Source organism: Lytechinus variegatus, chromosome 2, assembly GCF_018143015.1.
Source record: "Lytechinus variegatus isolate NC3 chromosome 2, Lvar_3.0, whole genome shotgun sequence".
NCBI classification, from domain to species: Eukaryota; Metazoa; Echinodermata; class Echinoidea; order Temnopleuroida; family Toxopneustidae; genus Lytechinus; species Lytechinus variegatus.
Window position 1 is genome coordinate 17,378,194 of NC_054741.1, and position 26,497 is coordinate 17,404,690.

At 36.1% G+C, this 26,497-nt stretch overlaps 1 protein-coding gene across 3 annotated transcripts in view; it reads left to right on the forward strand.

Annotated features, from left to right (window-relative positions):
* The first annotated feature begins 1,154 nt into the window (after positions 1-1,154).
* Positions 1,155-26,497, forward strand: part of LOC447796 (G-cadherin) — a 70,060-nt gene continuing 44,717 nt past the window's right edge. For all 3 annotated transcript variants that reach the window (XM_041598550.1, XM_041598552.1, XM_041598553.1), the window contains exons 1-2: positions 1,155-1,248; positions 4,601-5,741. In XM_041598550.1, coding sequence (XP_041454484.1) covers positions 4,742-5,741 — 1,000 coding nt within the window. In that variant the 5' untranslated portion in view covers positions 1,155-1,248; positions 4,601-4,741. The remainder of the gene's footprint in view (positions 1,249-4,600; positions 5,742-26,497) is intronic.

Here is a 26,497-nt window from a genome sequence, read left to right on the forward strand (position 1 = left end):
TGTGTCTAAAATGTATATATATGTAAAATCTATGTAATAATTGATTATGTTGTATTATGTTGAACATGTGGAACGCAGAAATAAATTTCAAGCAAACAAACAAACTATACTCCCATCCTCATAAGCCATAATGAATTTGATGTCGCAGCACCGACATTGTATATAGGGGAAATAATAGGAGTTGAGCCATTCCTATGAAACTTTGTTCACAATTTCATCAAAGTGGGTCAAGAATGACGAGAAGTTTACTTTGTAAATGCTACATTAAAAAAAAATACTATTGTTAATATGGAATTACCTTCCTTCAACCGTGTGATCTATTGTGAATGACAAAGTATTTGTGCCAAAAGACTTTGGTAAAATCATGGACGAAATATAGACCTAAACAAAATTTTCTACTGAATTGTGTGCATGAGGGTAAAACGAGATTTTCCCGTTGCGATTTTGTCATGACACAAGTCACACAGACAAAATAAAACAAAGGAGAGAAGAGAGAGAGAGAAATTATATTTAAAAACATAAATTTGCATTTCGTGTGGAGGGAGGGAGGGGGGCGAGTACCCTTTCCGGAAGAGTCGTACTTCCTTGTACTATCATATTACACGACTCCTCCCACGTCCACAGGTGGATGATGTCATAATTATTGGGGAAACCCCTCCCACCCATGCAGTGATCAGTGATCAGGTAGCAGTTATAAATTCATTCACAAAATCACAGCTACGAAATCAAATGAAATGGTAGTCTGTTTCTCTAAATGGCTAATGATGTTTGTTTATATATCAAACGAATTCATTGCAAATGTGATAGTTTGAACGTCAACTTCGAACTAACGAAAAAGCATTGCATACTGTAAGAAAGTTAAAAAAAATGTCCATACTAAACATGTTTTTAGTTTAAGTTCGCGGTTTAGTAAATTAAACGTTCTCCACCACTGAATTGTAATGCTGTATTATGTGCAACTGTTAGATTTGACTTGATATGAACTGAATTTGTTGATGGAAGGGAGAAATTCCCCGTTTATCTCAGGGTGTAAAGTTGGTGAATGGAACGGCAAAACAACATCCCTGAATCATTTGTGTGACTTTTTACTTCGGAATTTTATACGCGTACGTTCGACGTACGTACGACGCGACGAGCGCGCGCGGCATATCGAAACCAATTTGCCGTTAATTTCGAAGCGATAGTCTAGGAACCCTGTTTGGAATACATATTAATAGCAAGAAATCTAAATAGGCAAGTTTTTCTCAGGTATTATAATCGAAAGAGCGTCACCATTTAGTATTGAACATATTGATTTGTTTATTTATGTGAATATGGAGGTGGTAAACGTATGATTAGTGCAGTTTCAAGAATTGTAAATCGCTCGGCAGCTTCAGGGAGCTAGCAGCAATTTCTCGCTCATGTGTCGGCTCGACGTCGGCTCTCGCCTCGCTGCGAGCTGGGTTGTTGCTGGTGGCTGACGGGCGGGAGCCGATGACCTTACCGTGTAATTGACCATACTCACTGGACTAGCGTGATGTATGGTCGAAATAATTCTCCGAATAAATAGTTAAAACAGAAATCAAGCACTTACCACGATTATATGGATGAAGGTCTAACGAGTGGCAGTTTCCTGACATCTGGGCACAAACTGGAACCTCAAAAAGCAGGAAAGTTCTCTCGACCGGCCATGAATCGTAACAAAAATTGGCAGATCGAGACTGGGGTAGCTGTAGAAGGAGAGAACTTTTCGTTTTTTTGAGGTTCCAGTTTGTGCCCAGATGTCAGGAAACTGCCACTCGTTAGGCCTTCATCCATATAATCGTAAGTGCTTGATTTCCTAACTATTCAGAGAAATATTTTGACCATACAGACAGTACTTCACGCTAGTCAGCTCAGGTGAGTATGGTCAACTGCAACACGTAAGGTCCTGAGTTCCTGGCCTGGGCCTGGGTTAGTGGCTGAGCTGAGTGTGGGCCTGGCGGTACATCTTGTAACTAAGTTTAAGTTTGAGTCACTTTGTATTTTTAATTGTGATATGAAGGGGGGGGGGGCTTCTACCTGCCTAAATTTAGTACAGCAGCAGCCCGAACGCCCCCGGCCAGGCCATGTATGCACGTCTGCGCATCTAAGCCAGCTATATTATTAAATATCAATTTTAAATAACACATGACTTTCTGTCTGAAGATTTACTTTACATAGACTAGACTCTACAGGCCTAACCTAATTTCTTTTTAGGCCCTAACAGTTACTTTTTTTTTTTACTTCACAAAAAATTAGTTGATAAATGAATATGGTACGATCTACATGTAAGATCTTATGAGTAAGTTTGCCAAAAATCTCATACAAATCTGAGAAAGAAATATGTAGGGCCTATATGATTTTCTTGGAAAAGACTCCGGCTAGTCATTTTCATATTGACCAAAACAATGGTGCCCCAGGGCCCATGTCTGCGCACGCATTCATTTTACGCATGATTCAGAGATTCCATTTATTATTTTCTACCGTTTGGAAATGGAAATTTTAAAATAAATATCTGTCTATCGCATGTGTACATGGTGTAAAGTTTGTGGTCATTGCAATTTGCATATCTTTTTATTAGAATTGTGCAGATGCGCTTGTGCGCAGGCAAGGGGGAGTGCGCAGATTTTGGGGACCAGTTACCATGAATATGGTACGATCTACATGTAAGACTAGGCCTCTTGGCCAGGATTATAAACCAAATGATTTGTTTCTTTTCTAGGTTATTTTGTAAGTTAGGACATAAAATAAAATATAGCTAGTTGACTTTCTTGGTATTTTATTACATGTATGTGTGTTTAAATATTGTATGCTTACAAATTATGTTATATGTACCTCTGTATATTTGCCTCTTTACTGTACAATCATGGTTAATGATTGAGATTAATTTTGAGAAGCAAAATTAAAATTTGTAATGTAAAAATGCTGTCAAAACAGAAGTGTGCCCCCTGTCCTTAATTTTTAAAAAAACCTTTTAAAAAAATTTGTAAATCTACCTTATTAAACGGGCCAAATGACTTGCAAATATTACAACCATTTTAGAACTGAATTAGCAGCTATATTGATGGCCATTTTATGGAAAGAACGACTCAACATACATGTATATACCAATATTTTGTAATATAAACACTGTTATGTGTTTGCAACAAGCTTTCCAGAAGTGTGGAGAGTCTCAAGATTCATGTCATTGGTAATTGGTATCAGATACCAGAGTTGCCTAGGCTGAAATTATATTGTTGAATGACAGAGTTCGCAGCATGTGCCTGTCTTGCAATAAGGTGTATGTGGTCTTATTACCTGGCCCAATAAATTAGAGATTACATGTAACCTTAAAAATGATTAAAGATAAACACTACAGAGAAAGAAAAAAATATGCTATACCAACAAATACTTAGTTTCGTATATTACAAAGAGCAATGAATGCCTAATAGTAACATGTAACAGAGGGCAAAAACAGCATATGATTCACTGTACACAGGGTGTCCAAACTTTTTGGACATTTAAAAAAAATTTATTGAGAAATTCAATATTCACATTTTATACAAAACCAATTCTCCAAAGTATCAGCTACTAAATTGATGGTAAGATCGTAGACTAAAAACTTATTGACAAAAATGTTAAGTAGGTCAAGAGGTTTTGCAGGTATTGTGATCTGAAATTCTTTTCTGATCAACGAGTTCGCACAGTGCTAGTTTGCTGCATGACTGTAGACAACCTTTCTGAACAAGGGATCTACATGTAACTTCACAAAAAAAGTTTTGTGAATGATTAAACAAAAGATCAGGCTCAAAAGGTGGTATATTTATGTCGAAATAGGATATAATCGATCATTACCATGTTTTTCTCAAATTTTATGATATCTGCTTGCAAACTGATGATCTCCCGATGCTTGTTGAGAAGCTTTGATCTTTTTTATTATCAAAATAATCATAATTTTCTTTTTTGCTTAATTACAATTTATTTTAAACTCTCAGTCTCAACATTCTGTTTTCCTTTTTCCTTTTTGTTTGCTCTCTCACACACCATTCATGACCAATGTTGGATTCCCCTATAAACTACATGGGCGGTATTCTGAAAGCCATAGTTTAGTTTAAAATGGGTTAACTTAGACCATATTATGGAGTGCCAGTTGTGAACTCATTCACCAAACAAAATTATTCTTATGCTTCTGCATAAAGTTTGCAAAGAATTAATCGAGTCGTGAAATTGGAAGAATAGGAAAAAAAATATATAAATTGTAATGAATTATTTGATCATTACATGTCCATGTATATTGCCACGAGTGTGGAAGAAATATGATTTATTAAGCCAGCATTCCATAGAAGTGTACAGTGTAGTTTTAAATTCTAGTTTAGAATGGGGTTAATCCTACATGTAGGTTTAATAATCAGAATACCACTCTCTCTTTGACATTCCTTCATTTTTATTAGTCAGCTTTTAATAGTCAAATGCATTATGGTATATATTTGAATGGCAGTACATTATATGTAGTATCTACTGTACATGTACGTGTACGTGTACATGCACAGTAGTTTCTGACCTTGGAAGTAAGTTGATGCAAATAATATATATTTTCTATTTTTCCTTCTAATTATTGCAGATGAAATCAAAAGGAGTGAGGTGTCAGTCATGAAACACATGTAGGATTAAAGGACAACTTTTGTGCAATTTTTGTTGTCAATAGGATTTTTCAAGTAAAGGAAAGTTTCCGACGATTGTCCAGATTGGGGAAAGAAGAACAATGGCTGTGAAGTTAAGGTGGAATATGACACGTTGTATGTGTTTATCTGCAATATTTCTATTAGCAACATTACAACTAACAATTGGCCTCACTTTGCCTAAGATCAATGTGCCTTCTAATGCCTTGCCAGGATTCAGAGTGACTGAAGTAAAGAAAGATGGGCAAAGTTCAGAACTTCTTTCAGACTCAGATATTCACAATCTGTTCCAGATAGCTGAAAATGGTGCTTTGGAAGTCAAGAACTCCTTGAAGCACCTGGCGAATAGTGACATTGCTCTCAAAATTAGACACACATTAAGAGATCGATCATGGGACGACCTCTTGAATATGTATGTTGAGGACTCTTCTCTTGAGTTTATAAAGAAGTCGTATAGAGGATATGTCCTCGAGAGTGATGAAGCAAACCAAGAAGTTGTGGGCCTGGATGATCTCCAGGTGAATTCCACAAAACCTATATCATACCAGCTAGCTGGAGAGGATAGTGATGATTTCAGGCTTCAAGTCGGCCCTGAAGGCAGAGTTCACATCTTCACCAAAGCTCCCATCGACATGGATACAACTTCACAATATCATCTGGAAATGGTGGCTTCAGATCTAGATCTTTCCAAAGCTACTGCAGAGCTTCTTATTGATGTAGTCACAGCGAACAACCAGGTACCACCCTTAGTGAAGGAGTCAACCAACCAGTTTCATGCATATGGGAATGATATGTTGTTTCCTCCTGCTGAGCCTGTGGAAATGGTCCATGTTCGTGTCCAACGTGACGTCCTTCCTGGAGAATCTGTAGATCTTCCAGAGTCCACAGAAGTGGATGTTGTTGTCCACACCATAACCGTAGTTGGTACTGATCTGCGTTATGCCATGGGATCTCCTGCCAATGAGAAGTTCTCCATCGATGAGATGTCTGGAGAAATTAGGCTGTTGGAAACCATAAATTATGAATCTTACGCCATTCCTCAGGAAATAGTTAACGTGGTGATAACAAATGCTTCTCATTCAGGTAAGCTAATGAATTTCTCTTCCAAAAGTATACATGTATATCAAATATATACTTTTGGAAGACAGAAATTACATTTACCATCTTTGTCTTGCATTCATGGCAGAGCGAGACTATAGGCCTGCGCCGCTTTTCCAATGGTGGCGGCGGAGATGGCGGCGACGACAGCGTCGTCAACATTAAATATCTTAAAGCGACCTTTCATTGGCAAATTATGGGGAAATCAAGGCCAATCTTAGAGAACGGAGAAGGAATTATTAAAAGTCTTTCACTCGGGTGTATGCCTGGGGGTGTTATACATGTACATGTATGTAATAGACGCTGGCATGTCTGTGAGGTTAAATTCAGGAATCAGGAGAGCAATAGTTAGTATGACTAACCAACCAGAATTAAACTGTGTTTTCACTTTGAAACATGTAAATTCAAAGAGGATACATGTACATGTATTTATTTTGGTTTAGCAGTCAAGAGACCTGCTAAGAGTCTAGGAATTGGGATTGTTGGAAACTAGAACTGCGACAAACCAAAGTAAATAACGATCACAAGTTTGGTCATAAGAGCAATCAAGGATCCCTAAAACATCCTGTGCAAGTTTCAGGTCACATGACCAAGGTCAAAGATCATAGGGTCATCAAATTTTGGCAATGTTTGGAGTATTTGTATAAGTGTTATCATAACCTTGAAATTTTATGGATCTTTTTTATCATTTAACACCCTGTGTTAGTTTCAGCTCACATGACCATGGTCAAAGATCATTTACATACATGTACATGTAAGGTCAATGAACTTTGCCAATGTTGGGGTTATTGTTGATAACTGAAAGTTAATTGATCTTGTTCATGCAACAAGGACAAAAGGGTAATCAGGTATCAATAATATTGTTATGAACATTCTTACATGGACATTTATGTCAAATGATCAAGATCAAAGGTCATTAATATAGTGTTTACTATCATATGAATGGTGTTTTTTGTGAATAATTATTTGATAGTCAGCTCTGCTGCTACATTTATTTTGAACAGCGTAATGCAAGCAAAACTGCCAGAGGTATTCCACGTGTTTGTGTTTGTTTGTTTTTTATACAATAAATTATATTGTCATTTGATTTCATGAAATTGTACAGACAATAAGGAAAAAAAGGTAAATAACAAATTATCTATTTATCTTTCTCAGCCACCCCACAACAGAAATAAATAAATGAATTAATTAAAAAGTCAACAAAATTAATCAATCATTACAGTGTACCGGTACATGTTAAACTACAGAAAATCCTTTAAAACATCACCGGAAGCAAAACAAAATTTTAATTGGATGCCTAATTATACATGTACATGTATGACCTGACTACATTTATTTTCAATATTTTTAATTCAAATTGTTGTTCTATATGCTTGTTATGGTATATACATGTACATGCATGTAATGTATTTGTGCCGGTTACGGTACATGATCATTACATTACAATGTATGTCTTTATTCTGCATTGTGTAATGTTTACCATAGCTTTTATTCCTTTTTTGTTGAAAGATATAAATTTTGTTAAAGTCTATTTGCTGCTGCATTTAATAGGCATCCTGTCCAGGGAGGCAGGCCTACATGTACATGCTTCACTCTGGCTGAAGTACATTCCTACAAGTACACAATGTGCAAAATGTAGTACCGATTATTCCTTTAAGTTCCAGATGGTACATTCGAGTTTTGATGAAATCAATTTGCCACAATTACTCTGTGGTGTGTATGGTAAAGTCATCTATGAGGAAACCAAATGTCAGAGATGTGTGAATGGATGCAATTTTCCAAGATGGAATGCTGTAGTTGTTTTATGGACAGATTATGATAAAATTACATACATGTACATTACAACTGCTCACTGTCCAAGGAAATTTCTAAAATTATATTTGTCAATTTTCATCTCAATAACTATGCCATGTTATCAAATAACATTTGCAGCATACACTGTAGATTCCATCATACATCTCAAAATGCTATAGAGTTTTTAATTAATACCCAAGAGTTTTTGTCTCTAGAGAGGATTTACTGACTATTTGTGTGCATTCCCAAGAGAGAAAATGACACTGCCTGGTACTGTGTGGACTACAAATGTATTGCAATCAGGTTTGCTCCTTTGTCTCCTTTTGTTATGAATGGGAAATTATTTTCCAGTTTTAAAGTCATTTTTTTGGGGGTAATATTAGTATTGATACAAGTTGACGCAGAGCCCTCATGATTGTGCATGGAATGCAGGGAATAATTTTGGTTGTGCGAGGCTAGTTTGATTTTTCTCTATTTATTCAAATCAATATTTTTCTGGGGTAGACTTGACCTTTAAAAAGTAAATTTACAAAATGAGTAAATGACATTGTTCGCAAATGTCATTAACGCCAATGATATGTACATGTACTGTACAATACAGTATGTCTCATCGGTCACACAGTTCATCATACCTACATGTAGTAACCGGTACCTCATGATTTCTCTTTTCTATTTTTGGCAGCCAGACTGCAAGTACAGTACATGTACATCCTTATCTGCAGAGCTTATTGAATGATCTTTGAAATTGGACTACACCTGCACATTACATCACTTCTCGTTTATTCAGGCTAATACAATAGCTGTACAGTCACTACAGTACATGTACATGTATGAATAATGTCAAATATAGCAATCAATTAGTCTGCCAGCACTCCCCTGCCCATGAAGCTGTCGGTGTGCCAGTGATTGATAATGACAAAGTACCTGTTACGAGTATCAAGCCAGTGTAAATACACAGGACTAGAAATATATGTCCTGTGATAAACACTTCCAATCATCCGCATTAATAGAAAACTACAGTGTGGATTCTGCCTGCTTGCAGCTACAGTTTTCCTTTGGGTTTGGCAACATTTTTTGCATCCTCATGCATTTCTTGATTATATGGGACTATGGGTGATAAAATGAAGGCACATGTACATGTACATGTAGGATGCATGTCACTGTACATGTAGGCTTTTACTGGTGTTGTAGAAAAAGCAGGATCATGGTGCTTTTCTTTCATTACCGGTACTTTCATTGCTTTGCTGTAATATTTTTTTTCATCGGTGAAAGCTACCAAATTCTCATTGTCAAATTTTGATTGTTTTGCATAAAACTTTCTTTATAAAAATGACATTTCTTTTACTTGGCCCTTAACGATTGTGGAAGGATTTACATGGTAATACATGTATGTACATGAAATGTAAATGTTGCACATATATGTACATTACCTGTACATGTAGGCCTATATTTACTTGTACATTTTACTTGTGTATAAAAGATGTGTTGTTCGTTTATGTAGCCTATGTGTAGGCCAATCAATTTGTCAATAACGAGTGAGCATGTAACCTACACATGTAGGCCTACTACATACCAATTACAGACCCTACAGATGGCCCCATCTGTGTGTTATGTACCTCTCAGTATGTTAACACATGTCAAGAATGCGAGCGGGGACGTTACTTTGTAACAACGTAGTTCATCCATGCTCACATTAAGGTGGCGAATGTCAAGGGGAGGCCCTTGTGTCTTCAACTTGGTGTTTGATGCATATTAAAGCTATCTTCAAGTTGGAAAAATTAATTTGAATTTGCTTGTTTAGAACTATCAATTTCTGTTTCGGTTTAACTTTAATTTGATTTTTTTTCTCTCATTGTATGTTACATGTACATGTACAGGTGTATGTGTATCTGAGCATGATCGGTTCATCACGGACGGACATTTGATAGATTTTGAAAGTTTTGAAAGCTTGTAACAAATTAGGAATAAGATGAACAAGGTTCCTTTGTGTTTTATAGTGAAGGGTAGGACATAGTATGCTGAATGATTAAAAAAGTTTGTTGCCATGGTTACCTACAAACACAGGTATCCACTAAATGTGCCATATCACGGACGGACAAGATAGAAATGTGGTTTTTAGAATTTTTGTAAATTTTTATTGTTTCTATCTAAACAGCTTTACATGGACCAATTATTGTTAATGCACCTAACACTCGGGTATGTTAGCTTCTATGTTCAGCATATTGAATTCTTAACCAATATCAAACTTCCGAGAGAATTGCAAATATTTTCCATCACGGACGGACATCATGGACGGACATCACGGACGGACACAATTAAAATACAATGGAAGTACTCTGTAAAAAGTTCTTAGTACTTTTTTGGTAAACAAATGCAATTGTTTTGATGATTTGTACATATTTTAATAATATTAAACAGTATTAGTTGCACAATCAAGTTGCTACAACTTCAATCAAGTTGCTGCAACTTGATTTAAGATGTAGCAACTTGATTTCTATGCTAGACGCACAGTATAATCTAGACATACGATTGCTCTTAACACATTTCTTGTCAAAATCGAACGTAAAAAATAGGTGATGTACAACTGTATAATAAAAAAAAAAAAAACGTAAAAAGCCATTGATATGCAGGCAGAAAGGAGCAAATTCACATGACAGTCCTTTTACTTTCAGAAGATGTTAGTATTCATAGAGAATTAGCAAGTGAAAAGACTTTAAATGAAAAATTGACATCCTGGTTCTTCCCGCATACATTTTTTACATAGTTTTTGTGGCTCAACTTACCCCAGACGATGGCACAACTTACCCCACAGATGGGGCAAGTTGAGCAATTTGACATCCTTTTTTTTCAAAGGTCACAATGACATTCAGCGTGGGGGTAGAAAGTTATATATAGGTGAAAAATATTTCCCAAGAATCAAATTTAAAGGTAAGGTACTTATTTCTACAATATTACTAGTCATATCAATTCTAACGTGCAAAATGCAAAAAGTGTCACAACTTACCCCGCCTTCCCCTATTGTCTTTTTAAAGTGTAGAATACAAGTAGGTTAAAAATCAACAGCTAGTTGATTATTGATCATGTTGATACAAGTATTTTTATGATCATGATGATTTTAGGCATTAATTTTCCAAGAGCAAAGATGTTTTTTTAAGGTCCAAAAACTAAATCTAAAAGATTAACAGGTCACTGATCCTTATGCTTGTTTGTTGGATCAACACTTGTCAGGGGCTCTCTTTAAATCCATCTTTTGCATATAAAGCGGAGACACCCCATGTATTTAGGCCCTGACCGAATCCAAAATTGAAATTGATATTCCAATCCAAAGCTTAACTTCTAAACACTATATTGCAAGCTTTATGCATTTTCAGTTTACCAGATAAGCGATTTGCTTAAAATTAGCTCCAAAATGGACTTCGAAAAAAGGTATTCATGTAATTTTCACAAACCTATGTTCTGTTAGAAGCATTGTGAAACCATAAGTTTGTACATGGAAAAATTGATTTTTCTGCCTATCAGATTATGCATTGCATTCTACTTCTTCTCCATCACTTTCTGCAAGCTTGAATTGATGAAATCTACAGCTTTGGACTTGTTCTTGCCATACTTTGTTTCCCGCTTTTTTGGCATATACATGTACATGCAGCTTTTCAACTCTATCTGCATTCCAATAATGCTTAACAATTTTCCTGACAACAATATAGCCCCAATAACGGCCAAACAAAGATATCACAAAAAATTGTGAAGAGTTGTAGGCTTATTCCATTTGAGTTCTGAATAATTCTCAGAGCCATTTTTCACTGCAATTAGAAGCTAAAATTAAACTCATAATCTGCTCAGCAAAGTTTCTCATTTGCATATATGAATCTTTCCACAAGTATTTCACTCGTACGTCCATGATGAAATTAATGTCCGTCCGTGATCATTTTTCATTGATTTATTAAATGCATAAAATGTATGGATTTTAGCTATGTTCAAATAAAATGATGAACAGTGTCCAGTGAAATACTTCTACACACTTTTATTTCTGTTTCTATTCTGATAAAGAATAAAAAGCTGAGTCCATAGACATTAAGGCGCTGTCACACCTTGGCGTTTTAGACAGCGTATGCCCGACGTATGAGGAATTTGGCGAATACGCTGGCGTACGTCGAATACGTTACGGGTAAGTTTTGCATACGTTAAGAGTACGCTAAAACACGCTGGTATACGTCGTCATACGGCGAGGTCGTCGACAAATTTTGTGCAAGCTCAAAAATTTTTGACGTATGCCGGGGTATGGCTCATACGTCCCGCATACGCGGGCCATAAGTTGTAGGCAAGTTACGTGATCGTTGATACACGTTGACACACGTTACTCGTAAGTTACTCATAAGTCGATGTACGTCGAGATAATGTCCAGCGTACCCTAAAACTTACTTCTAACCTATGAGTAACGTGCTTTGAACGTATGTGTAACTTAACTCCAACGTATATTGACGTATGAAGACGTGCTCCGGACGACCACAAAACTTACTGAACGTGTTTATAACTTACAGCTACCGTATAAATGCGTATTGACAACGTTTATAGGAATTGGTATATAAAGGTGGGGTTCACAGGAGTTTTCTTCGGCATGGCGGTGGTATTGATAGGTGATGTATCGTGCGGTTATGGCGCTGTCACACCTTGGCGTTTTAGACAGCGTATGCCCGACGTATCAACATTTTTTTTAAAACGTCGGCATATGCTGAACTTGGATTTTTTTTCAACTCTGGGCGTATACTTAGCGTATTCATAACGAGTTGGACGTATACATAACGTATTAGTAACTTATATCGAACGCTTCGTTAACTTATAAGTAACGTATTCCAACGAATGCTTAGCGTATTGCTGGCGTACACAACTTATGCCCTACGATAGCCTAACTTACGCATAGCGCGCTGCAGCGTATCGCTGACGAACACGTGTCGTAGCCTATAAAAAGGCTGCCGCTCGACTATTCAAATCATAACCGCACAATACACCACCGCCATGCCGAAGAAAACTCCTGTGAACCCCACCTTTATATACCAATTCCTATAAACGTTGTCAATACGCCATTATACGGTAGCTGTAAGTTATAAACACGTTCAGTAAGTTTTGTGGTCGTCCGGAGCACGTCTTCATACGTCAATATACGTTGGAGTTAAGTTACACATACGTTCAAAGCACGTTACTCATAGGTTAGAAGTAAGTTTTAGGGTACGCTGGACATTATCTCGACGTACATCGACTTATGAGTAACTTACGAGTAACGTGTGTCAACGTGTATCAATGATCGCGTAACTTGCCTACAACTTATGGCCCGCGTGTGCGGGGCGTATGAGCCATACGCTGGCATACGTCGAAAAATTTTGTGCTTGCACAAAATTTTTCGACGACCTCGCCGTATGACGACGTATACCAGCGTGTTTTAGCGTACTCTTAACGTATGCAAAACTTACTCGTAACGTATTCGACGTACGCCAGCGTATTCGCCAAATTCCTCCTACGTCGGGCATACGCTGTCTAAAACGCCTAGGTGTGACAGCGCCGAGCGGCAGCCTTTTTATAGGCTACGACACGTGTTCGTCAGCGATACGCTGCCGCGCGCTATGCGTAAGTTAGGCTATCGTAGGGCATAAGTTGTGTACGCCAGCAAAACGCTAAGCATTCGTTGGAATACGTTACTTATAAGTTAACGAAGCGTTCGATATAAGTTACTAATACGTTATGTATACGTCCAACTCGTTATGAATACGCTAAGTATACGCCCAGAGTTGAAAAAAAAATATCAAAGTTCAGCGTATGCCGACGTTTTAGAGAAATTTTGATACGTCGGGCATACGCTGTCTAAAACGCCAAGGTGTGACACCACCTTTATCCTAATAAAAATGATCACGGACGGACATTAATTTCATCACGGACGGACGGAAATGTTAACATCTACAAGGAAAGTTTACTTCCCATATTTTTTTTCCTACTAATTTATGTTTGATGATAGATTAATGTTCAGAGTGCAAGACCATTAAAAAAATTGGAGTAACTTTGAAAACAATAAAACTAGAGTGAAATGAATTTGAGTGAATTAACTTTGTCCGTCCGTGATCAAATTAATGTCCCTCCGTGATCATTTTCGACTGACTTTATGATATGGATAAAATGTATGGATTTTAGCCATGTTCAAATAAAATAATGTACAGTGTTTAGAGAGATACCTCTAAACCTTTTTATTTTTTATTTCTACTCTGATAAAGAATAAAAAAACTTTTCATCTTTTTTTCCATCACGGACGGAAATTTCAAAATGGAAATGTTAACACCTACCAAAAAAAATTAGTTCCCAATATTTTTTTTCTACTATATTATGTCTGATAATAGAGAAATGTTCAGAGTGCAAGAACATCCAAACCAAATTAGAGTAACTTTAAAAACAATAAAACTAGAGTGAATTTAATTTGAGTAAAAATGTCCGTCCGTGATGAGAGGTAGCAGCACCCCCATGAATAAAATGGACTATTCCGGTACTTTTGGAATCATCAATCTTCATGAAACTTAGTTTTTTGAAACCTGAGATATCAAAGATTATTTTAAAAGCAAATTTGATAAAAGTACCTTAAAAAAAAATTTTCACCTCAATGCGAACCCTTAACCGATCATGCTCACCTACCAACACTTTCCATTTGTTTCTTGTGTCAGGTTTTTTCCGGACTTTTTTCCTGTATTGTTTGGAAGTGACATGTCATTCACATTGATGTTTTATTGGCTTGCTTGCTTTCATCATGGATCCATGGTTTCATCACTGTTCCAGACCTCATAGCACTGATGTTGAGTCATACTTTGCAAACAGATAACATTTTTAGAGGGGTGATCCAGTATTATGGAGGTGGAGCTATGTATATGTACATGTACAAAACAACCACGGTCAGAGAGCTAGGTACATGTACAGTACATGTATTCATGTGTGCTTTCATACCGTTTAAAAATTCTGTTAATTTGTTGAAAGTGTGAAAGCTATTGAAATATCCCTGGAAATACATGTACATGTGCAAATTACAATACAATGTAGTGTGTACTGTACATGTAGGCCAGTTTTCAAAATTAGAAGTCAAAAGCTTTGCAGGGATTTCTCCCAAGTTTGCAGGGAAATTTGCAGTGTAAAATACATGTAGGACCAGAAAGCAAAGACCAAGAAATTGTCATGAGTATTGAAGGGGAACTCCACCTGAAGAAAAGTCTGAAAAAAAATCATAAAATTACTGGTGATTAGGTGTGAGTAAAATCCTCCAAAAAATGTCCTCATATAACATCACAAATCAACCAATTGAAATTCTAACAACTTTTTTTTAATCTTAACTCTTTTAAGTCTTGCAGGCTAATGTGATTCAGATGGGTGTGAATGCTCAAAATAATTATCTCAATTATATTGAGGCCTGAACAATTCCTTGTAATTTATAGCTCTTTTGTTCTGATCGGGCAGGTACATATAAAAACCCCTTTTAACATTTTGAACTACATACATGTACACTGTACAGTACATGTACATGTAGGCCTACGTGTAATGTACATGAACATGATAGAGGCCTACAAGCCACAAACTTTCACTTTCAGATATTAATTTGTTGGTAGCTGCATGAAGTCAGGTTGATATTATGAATTAAAATCCTGAAATTTAATTTAGGTAATCCCATTTATGACCATTACATGTAGTTTGACAGGAGTGAAGTAAAGATAGGACAAGAATCACATCAACATATTTATCTTACATAACCATGTCATTAGGTGGTTTCAGACCGCCTCGAAGTTCGCCAGTTCCAGGTATTCTCTGATCGGGAAATTTACCCCGATCAGAAAATACCAGGTATTTTGGTAATGTGAAAGCAAACTACGCGTAATCTCCCCGAAAGAAAATACCCGCTAAATAGTGGGTACTTGGCGAAATTACGAGAACTTTCGTGGGGATTTTTCCAAGGTCGCAGGTATTTTGGCGATGTGAAAGCAAATTACGGGAACTTTTATCCCAGCGTGTCGTTGGGCACGGCGGCGTGGGTGGCTGCTGGGCTAGAGATTTTGAATCTCCCGCCTTGCCTGCTTATCAGACCACACTGCGCATGCTCGTAACTTCGGGAACTTATCCCGAAGGATGTGTTTCGGGGCGGTGTGAATGCAGGAATAATTAACGGGTATTTTTTAGCCTTAAAAAGTTCTCGTAATTTAACGGGGATTCTTGTGATCGAGGCGGTTTGAAACCGCCTATTGATACTTTGGTTAACTTCCAGAAGCTCCAATTCAGGGTTTGTTACCACCAACTTTTGATAAGGCCTGTGAAACAGGATCTCATCATCTGCATTCCACAGATTGACAAGTTTGTAAGACCTCATTCTCATCTACATGTACCAGTTTATTGGAAACCAGTTTAACGTGTACTATTGGGAATGCTTAAAGTGATCTTGGGAGCAATCGTTCTGCCAAACCAGTTTGGAAATTCATCTCTCGATGTTGTTTTCAAGACCGCTTTGCCTCGTTAAACCGTGTAGGCGAGGACACAACCGTTCTTTGGGAAGCGATCTTCGCATGGAGGTATACGAGTGTAAATGTTGGATGCACCCCTCAGTACACACTGTGTGTAGAATAGAGTACCGAAGCAATGACGTCAGTTGCCATGGTGTCGTGGTGGCCTGGTTCTAAACAAATGAACCCGCCGAATGAAAGTGTGTTTCTCATAGGATAAATGGCTGCTATCGGAATTTGATCGCTTGCAACCTTTTTTTCAGACGAGCCAGTCGTAGACGATTGTCAGCTGAGACTCTGTTTAGAACCAGCCCGCCATAACTCCATGGCAACTGACGTCACACTTCAGTACTCTGTACCTATGCATGGTTTCAAATTTTGCACAAAATGTGTGACTCCACTGAAAGTACATGTATTCCCATGGCAACAATGAGAATGCTTGCAAAGCAATATCTTATGTAAAACTAGTTTCCATTTCAAACTGGTATTAAAAGAGAAACTAGTTCAAGAAAGTAGATGAGAACTGGGTCTAACATGCAGTGCATCTGATTGTGTGGGAGGTCATCCTTTTCCCATCATTCAACTACTACATACATGTAGCCAAGTTAACACTCGTCATACCAGAATTTTATCACCGGTAGATTTATAGAACATGGGAATCATATTGTACAGAGTGCACTTCTCTTGTGGAGATGGATGAAGCAAAATGAAATACATGTCGGCCTACGTACATGTACATGTATGCATGCCTGGTGTCATAGCCCTTCCGCACAAACCATATCATTGTACATGTAATTTACATCATTTTCTTTTGTACAAGTGCTGTATGCTTCGCTGCTCAGCATGATAATACACACAACACAGGCATTCATCATTGAGAGTTGAATAGGGCTCATGCATGTTTATGAATAAGGCATGGTATTGATGTCATGGCCTGACATTGAACCCTTTGCATGATATTTTTTGTACATGTAAATTCAATTTAATTGGGAAATGAAAAAAATATGTACATGTACATTGTAAGGTACATGTACAGTACATGTGATGTATTTAAAATGTTTGTCATTATTCCTTTATAGTCCTCCAATTCATACAGTATGTATCCAAGAGCATTCTGAGCCAAATAGTTCCCCCAGCAATCAGCATACTAGTACTCCACTCAAACAATAAAACAAGTTTTTCTCTCAACTCAAATTTAACGAAATCATTTTCCACAGAATTGCATGGCATTTCGTCAAATAACGCCAATCAAAGAAAGTGAGGAAGAAATGCATGTCACATTAATACATAATTATTTTCAACAAAAGATAAAGGACCCACATGTACATGTATCTGTGTTTAAACAGTTTAAATGGTATATTTTCTAAACATATCATACAGAAAAGAAACGTACTCAGAATTATTTAACCACCCACGAAAAATGAACTTGATTATCTGCTGATACAGTATTTACAAATCAACAAGCTTTTAATAACTGAAATTTACAACTTGTACAGTGCTGATAATTCAATAAAAGAACTCCCCCCCATCTTTCTCTGAACTTATAACCTTGAAAAAATTAAAAGGATCAAACAAAATAAAGTCTAAATTCATCTTGTGTGAAGACAGAGTTCAAATGGGTCACTGTAATAGTAACTCAATACTTTATCAAGCAAGTGCAGTATTGAAAATGATACAGCCTGAGGCTGCCTGTCAGTGAAATTCAATGCCCCTATTGCTGCAATCTGTACCTTTGTACCAGTGAAATGCAATAAAATTCAACGGGTGAGATGAAGCGATTCCAAACATGTATTTCCGGTAGGCTGCTAGTACAAGTACGTATATATATTATTTACATGTATGTGTACATGAAGGTACATGTAATAGGAATTTGTCAAATACACATAAACAGAAATATCTACCTGTACATGGTCCAGGAGGGGGGGGGGGGGGCACTTGAATCATATTTTGATGAGGGCATGCCTCACGCAATCCTGAAAATGAGTCTTGATTAAAAATTCATGTTAACCTTATTTATAACAAAAATTGTTAAATATTACTACATGCACATGTACATGTTATGCTGTTTCTAAAATCAATTAAAATCAATAAGCATGCACTACCCTTTTGCAGGGGCGGATCCAGCCTTCGCCAATAGGGGGGGCCCGGAAATTTTTTCAGCCATATTTCCCCCGATCGGCCGCTCGAATATGATTTTTGCCGGGATTTTTTGTTTCTTTGAAGGGGTAGTCCTAATGGTCACTTTTTAGCTTTATTCTTATGAAACATAAATGTATAATACCATAACCCTTATTTATATAATGCGAGCGCGAAGCGCGAGCTAAATTTTTTGGAAATCTTATGCACTTTTTCCTAAAATTTTGAACATTCTGGGAAATGTTTGTCTTCCTGAAAAAAAAGATGTGTATGCAAATTAATAATTACTACGAACGTAAAGAGTGATGGAAAAGGTCATGTTAAATACCTGCTTGCAATTAGCCATGAAGACGTTACACATTTTTAAAAATCAAATAATGCGAGCGCGAAGCGCGAGCCAAATTTTTTGACATTTTTACCTAAGGAATGGAAATTCTTAGCACGTTTTGTTTAACAGAATAGGTATATAATTAAACATGCGAGCACAAAGCGTGAGCAAAAAATTTCGAGATTTAGACCTACTGAATAAGACACTCTATTCATTTAGTTTTGTAAATCATGAAAAGGATGAGTAAATGGGGATCTTCCTTACATTAATAATGCGAGCGCAGAGCGCGAGCAGAAAATTTTTGTATACGTTTTGAACTGCTCGAAATTGTACCTGTTATGGACTGCTTGCATTTAGCCATAAAGACGTTACATATTTCAACATTCAAATATTGCGAGCGCGAAGCGCGAGCTGAAAAATTTTGACCTTTTTTACCTGAATAATGGAAATGCTAAGCACTTTTTGTAATCTTGGAAGGACTCTAAGTATATAAACTAAACTTTATTGATGCAAGCACGAAGCGCGAGCGGAAAAATTCTGGACACTCTATTCATGTTTTGTAAATCATGAAAAGGATAAGTTATTTATCCGCGAGCAGACACTTTTTGATATTGTGATCTGAAACTGGATAATGATTTAAATAGAGAACAATCTGCGAATCTGAATTAACGTGTGTTTTAGATTTTGACCTAGAATTTGGTATTCTAAGTAATATACCTTTCTTATCATGAAAATCAATAAAGCGAGCGCAAAGCGCGAGCTAAAAACATATGATATTCCGATCTAACAAAGGGTCAATTTAAGCTCTGTATTGCAAACACTTTGTGGGGAAAATTGTGAATCGTGATGGATGACAGTTAAAAAAGAGCTGATGTATTTTATTATTATTACTTTGAGTTTTAACATAGGACGGGGACATTCTATAAGGGCATTATGTCATCATAAGAAAATTATGACATCTTCCTATTTCTCTTCCTAAGCATGAGAGCTCGAAAAATCTGTTAATATTATGGCCTGAAAACTGGACATTTAAAGCTCTTTTGTAATTATGCATAAAATGCATGATATCTATCAATGCAAGCGGAAATCGCGAGCCGAAATTTTTGATAAACTGTCATCAAAGTAGTTTGATTTAGAATTAATATTGGGATATACATAACTCACTAATCAAAATGCTAGCGTGAAGCGCTAGCTGATACGTTTTGACAATCTGACCTGAATAGGGAACTTTTTGAGAATTTTATGGAATACATGAAAATAATAGGTACCTGACAAATCAAATTTTGCGAGCGCGCAGCGCAAGCAGAAAATGATAATATTCAGACCATAACACAGACATTTTGACAGAGCACTTTTTAAAAATCAATTTGTAAATCAAACAAAATAATAAAAGTTCAATTTCCCAGCTGAAATATGTTTTTTATATTGACTTCAAAGTTTGATATTTCAAGCTCCATATTGAGCAAGATATGCAAATCCCCTAAAAGACAATAAGAGCGCGAAGCGCGAGCGAAAATTTTATATCCTAACAAATAGATTTTTCAAAAAATTATTTTCAAAGTCTTCCCCTCATGTTATTTTATTCAATCATGTTCCTCCTCTTATGTTTGCCTTTCTTCTTTTCTTCTCTCTTTCCCTTCCTTTTCCTTTTTTCCTTTCTTTTTCCCTTTTTTCTTTTTTTTTTTGCTCCGCCAATAGGGGGCCCGGGCCCCTCGGGCCCCCCCCTGGATCCGCCTATGCTTTTGATAGATATTTAGCCACGATGTCATTTGCGACCGACCAGTTGACCACCCTATAAAAATGTTTGTCCGGTGATCATCATGTACAGTACATATTATACAGCACATGTTTGTAGGCTTACATGTACATGTAAAGTATATCTATTTGGTACATGCTGCACTGTTTTCTTTTGATTTACATGTACTTTTACATTTAAAGTGTATCTTCATATACAGGTATATTCTTTAGTTATTCCAAATACCGGTACAATAAGCTGTGTAAAAGATTAATGGCGAAACAATTTTGTGAAAGTAATGCAGCTCAGTGAAAGATCATAAAAATTACATGTGTAAAATTGTGTACTGTAATTACAACAAGAATATGTGATACTTGCACAACTTTGTCAATATGAATTTTTGGCTTTTAGATGTACATACACTAGGCCCACATGTACATGTATGTGTAGCTTTGCAGTCAACACTGTCATAATTATTTGTACTTTTACAGGTGATAGTTTTATAGTTCATAATTCTGAGAAACTTAATTTGCAAGAAACCAGTGTCAATTTGCACCACATTTTGAACTACTTACATGTACCTGGTTTAATTGGATTAGAAGATTACATTCAATCATTCAGGGACAAGTGACTTGTTTGACTCGGTGAACATAATCTAATTTTGAGTTCAGTACCTATTATTGGTAGGTCTAAATGTACAGTATGTAGATTAAAGGTAAATGCTAGTTTTGGTAACGATATCAAAATGAGTTCGTACAGAATCCAATGAAAAGACCACCAAAGTGTCTGTTTTTGTAAATAAAACGCATGTGCCAAAGGATTCTGGAAGAAATTGTGTAATTTCTGAGAAATCAGCAAACAAGCACAGGATTCGGGTAGAGCGTCGGCCCGACGCTCTAAGCAATAATTATACATTGTCCCACGTGCGCTTATCTGTGTTGGGGATCTTCGGTGTGAACATTTTTCAGCGTAGATTTCAAGATTTCACAAAGTTCAGTTAATGTGACTGTGCCAGATCTAGATCCTGATATACTGACAATTAAGCCTTGTTTTACAGACTTTCTCATGAAATCAGTGTTTACTGCAACTACTGGAATTTCTCTTTAAATATCTAAGTTGACAGATTGCGTTGAAAGCGTGTAAATCAATTGTTTCCTGACAAAGGAAGTAATTAAGATAATCATGTAAATCAACACTTGCTACATGTACTATGCAACCAAAGATGACAGTACCTTTTTAAATGAAAAATGTAATTGATGTATAGGAGATGGATTCCTCAGAATGGTATAAGAACAAATTTTGAATTTTAAAAAATGTACGTACAATAAATGAAAAATTTGATTGAAATATATATTATTTTTGGATGTACATGTAAACAGGCAAACACAAACACAATAGAATGAGAAACATGAAGTTCAAAATAAGCTTGTTTTATCAAATAAGAATTCCTTCATGTCCCTGAATTGATAAGAAAATTTACAATCAAAGCAATGTTCAGCATCATTATCATTCAAATATGAGAGAATGTGAACAAAAGTAAACAAATATTGGTTGATTATTAACAACCAATTTATGGAGATAAGTACATACTGTACAGTGTACATGTGTATCTACATGTATATGTACAGAGACAAACTACACATACTTGGGGTGTATTGTGCAAATGAATTATACATTATACACCGCCCCCCAAAACAAATCAATTAATCCCAATATCAAGGTAGTTCAATAAATTCAATTCAAATAGTGCAATGTATACATGTATGAAATTAATAATGAAAATTCTATCAAAGTTAAAATTATTACATGAAATAATTCATAATAATTACATTATTTCATGAATGAGCTGAACACTCATTTAGTAGTATTGTAAAAAAAAATATCCAGTAATATACTCCTAAGTCTGAATGACTTAGAAATTATACACTCATGTACATTATAAGCCTCTGCTCTGAAAGGGGGGGGGGCAAAACCAAATATTGAAGAAAAAAAAAAAAGAAAATGCAGAGTCAAGATGCTCAATAAACGGGTTGAGATTGGACTTATCATACATGTAGGTTGACAGGCTGTGCAGGTGTATCAAAGATTTATTAAACGGTCAAGTCCTTCAGTCTGTTTGTCACATCTCATTTCCCTTTTAATGTCATCATCATCATTTCTTTGTCTGATAATTAACTTGCATGATCACTATATCCCTTTCGCAGTCAGTGGTAATTGCTCATCGTAGCCCTGGGAAGGCTGGAATGATATCATAATTCATCCATGGGCGCATAATAATCCTAGATGTACAGTACATGTACACAGCTTTCCGTAGTTTAAAATTTATCTTCTTTGGCTTCTCAAAATGTCAACACTCATTAATTTTCTTTTTTTTTTTTATAAATTAACAAAATGTGGATGTAACGTGAGTGCAAATTTATGATAAAAGAATTAAGTTACCAATTTGCATTTTTAAAACTGATTTTGTTATTAACTTATTATCATCTTGTTGCCAATTTAGAGTGTGTAATGATTACCCAAGTTAAACAACTTTTATTCATTAACAGCACCACATATTTTTCTTTGGATTTTATCATTATTTTCAGTACATTTTCCCCTTTCTGACAATATAGCTTTAATCCTTTTGTAATTGCTAACAATAGCATAGAGATAGAAATTGCAAAAGTGACTACTGATAAAGTAGCTACATGTACATGTATTAGGAAACTGGAACTCATTAGATGCCCATATACTTCGACAAGGAACTTGATGATAATGAATCACTCTGAAGGGAATGAACCCTGATAACAATTTGTGCAAATAAAAGCAGAAATAGTGAGAAATTGATCAACACAAAAATCAACAGAATTGATAACATCACATGTAGGATCTTTCAATTTTATTTTTAAAGTATTTGAAAATAAGATGGAGAAAAGTGATTTCTCTAGTATATTATTGATGCGATTTCATTTTTTCATTTTAAGCTGCTCTCAGATGACATGTTTTTTTTTTCCAGCATGCATCATCTCATTTGAATTCTATACTATTTTTTGAAATTTTTACTTATGTATGAGGTACATGTATAATCAATGAAGCATACTATTTCATAATGCTTTAAAGAAAATCATACATCATTTACATGTATGATTAAAACAAATGATAAGGAGAGCAGCCTGTAGGGATGTCACAAACTTAAAACTGAAAAATCTTCATTACTTTGTGTGATGGATTTCATCAAATCTGAAACATTTCTTTCATATTTTTACTTTATTGTAAAAACTTTTAAACAGCATGTCGACAAGTCAAGTCTCATAAACATGTCCCGTGCACGTACACACACACTTATTTTTCCTTCATCAAATGTTTATCAATGTTTACCCACTATGTGTTTATTGATGAAGAAGCTCATAAAGAAGGACAAGACATGACTGTGTATGGACTAGAACACAGATAGATATATGTCGAGTACACAAAGGCATTCCAATACGATGACAAAGTTCTCCGTGACTCTTTAAAAATATCTTTTGATGTAAAATTCCTTCTCCCTTTCTATAAATTACCTCCTCCTTTATTCCTTTCACTGACAAGTTGTTCAAGTTGTGGTTATTGAATAATGTTTTTTGTTTTACAAAAATAATCATAAATTAAAATCTTTGGTTTAAAAACTAAGAAAAATCAAGATAATAAAAATAGCAATAATAATAATAAAGATATATGAAAGAGGAAAAAAAGGAAGTTACAAGAAGATACCATTCTGAAGAAAAGGCACCTATTCTTGATTACTTCTCCTCTTTTTTGTAATGTTATATTGTACATTTTCATCACTGTTGCTCGTAACACTATAAAACGCGCTGTTTTATTTCCCCATTTTCCCAACCCCAAATCAGATGCATACCAGAAAAATCAATAGTCTGTCAAATTCTAAATTTATACAATCACATTAGGTGGTTTCAGACCGCCTCGAAGTTCGCCAGTTCCAGGTATTCTCTGATCGGGAAATTTACCCCGATCAGAAAATACCAGGTATTTTGGTAATGTGAAAGCAAACTACGCGTAATTTCCCCGAAAGAAAATACCCGCTAAATAGTAGGTACTTGGCGAAATTACGAGAACTTTCGTGGGGATTTTTCCAAGGTCGCAGGTATTTTGGCGATGTGAAAGCAAATTACGGGAACTTTTAGCCCAGCGTGTCGTTGGGCGCGGCGGCGTGGGTGGCTGCTGGGCTAGTGATTTTGAATTTCGCGCCTTGCCTGCTTATCAGACCATAATGCGCATGCTCGTAACTTCGGGAACTTATCCCGAAGGATGTGTTTCGGGGCGGTGTGAATGCAGGAATAATTAACGGGTATTTTTTAGCCGAAAACAGTTCTCGTAATTTAACGGGGATTCTTGTGATCGAGGCGGTTTGAAACCGCCTATAGACTGTCATGTACAGTCATAGTGAGGACTCAGCAGTGGCTTTTTCTTTTGTCAAGGATCTCATCTAATGTTTGAAAGGATTGTTTGTTTGTGTGCACCCAACTATGACTGTCGCAGAAAAAGAAGGTGCGGTTCCATTATGCACACACTCCCCGGTACAATGTACATGTGTACGCAATGCTTGTCTGCATTCCGCAAGACTGACTCACCTTTCAACCACACGATGCTGTGAGTTACAGTGCGGTGCAGAACCGTTCTCTGCTGCTTTTTGTGAAAATTTATACTGGTGAACCTGTGGATTGAATGTGTATAGGGTCTTTGTGTGTGGATGTGGGCTTTAGATGTGGGGGTGTGTGTGCACGTTCGAGTATGCAGTGAACGCAAATGATGCATACATGTAGCTGAGTTTGACTTGCATCCTGAAACCTCTGACTCTAGTGTTTAGTTATTGAAGCAGCAGGGGGTGTATTGTATATTTGAACTTGCCACCTGCTGATGTCTGTGTAATGTTCAGTACAGAGAATTCTGTAGAAATCAAGTTCATGAATCAATTTCCCAATTGTTCATGGTAATTAATACTACAATCTACAATACATGTAAAACATAAATACCAAATATTTGCATTTCATGGACCATGGAGGAAAAGATTGCAGTATGAGACTGATCTACTCCAAAAACATAATTACCTTTTCCCCCTTTACAACACACAAAAATAACAATTTTCTCATGTTGCTTTTATCGCTGTTATCGACCCCCTAAAATTACTTATTTCGATTTGCCACAAAAAAAATATCAATCCATTTAATTTCTACATTTTTCCTGTTTGTAGATTGGCACTGTGAAAAATTTGAGTGACCCTTAGGGCCTACCGGTAATGTACATGCAAATACATGAACATACATTTTTGCCAACAGGCAAGGGTACGCTTTCATTGTATAAATCATAACAGCAAAATAGGCTACTCATGATGTATACAACTGAATCAGATCTTTTTCAATGCAATTCACTTCAAGGTTTATTAAAAACATGAGTCGCAGCCAAATGGCTGAATTGTTCATGTATACAAAGTACAAACAATTGAAAGACTCATTACATATTTCAAACATTAAAAAGCAGTAACCTTTGTAAAAACTGACATCTTTTCATGTAATGGACACCAAACACAGCGCTGTTAAAATCTGTCACCTTTGTGATTGTTGGGGGATAAAAATGGCCCATGCTTGCTCACCCATGCCCCCCCCCCCTGTGGTTCATATTCCCACACACATTATGTATTAAAGTCTCAGGTGACAATGCAACCTTTATGTGGAGATGCAGTATTTGAGCCTAATCCAAAACCCTTTTGTATTGACAGTCAAAGGAAGTTGGTCATCTGTATACAAACAATTCCCATACACTTCAGGTTGTATTGTTTTACAAATATACAGGTCTGTTGTTGGGAGATACACTGATAAAGGTTTTAATCCAAAATAAGTGTACATGTTCATTGAAATCAAGCATTAAATTCACAAAATCTAAATTCTCATTAATATTATGTTCCATAAACTGAATAAAAAAGAGACATCACCAAAGATAAATACCATATAAAGAGATGCTTTAATATAGTAGTATTATGGTTCGGCTTTCAGCATTTCATATTTGCATTTCGAAAGACATTTATTTTTACAACCAACTAATAAAAAAGAGCTTGAATGTTATTGTGGTTTGAACATATCTGTCTCACAAGGAAATCAGATTGTGCAGTGGTTATACAATAATACAAGCTTCGGCATGTAAGTTTTATTCTATTTCAATTATCATTTCCCTAGATTGACCATTCCCTAAATTCATAGTAATTGAA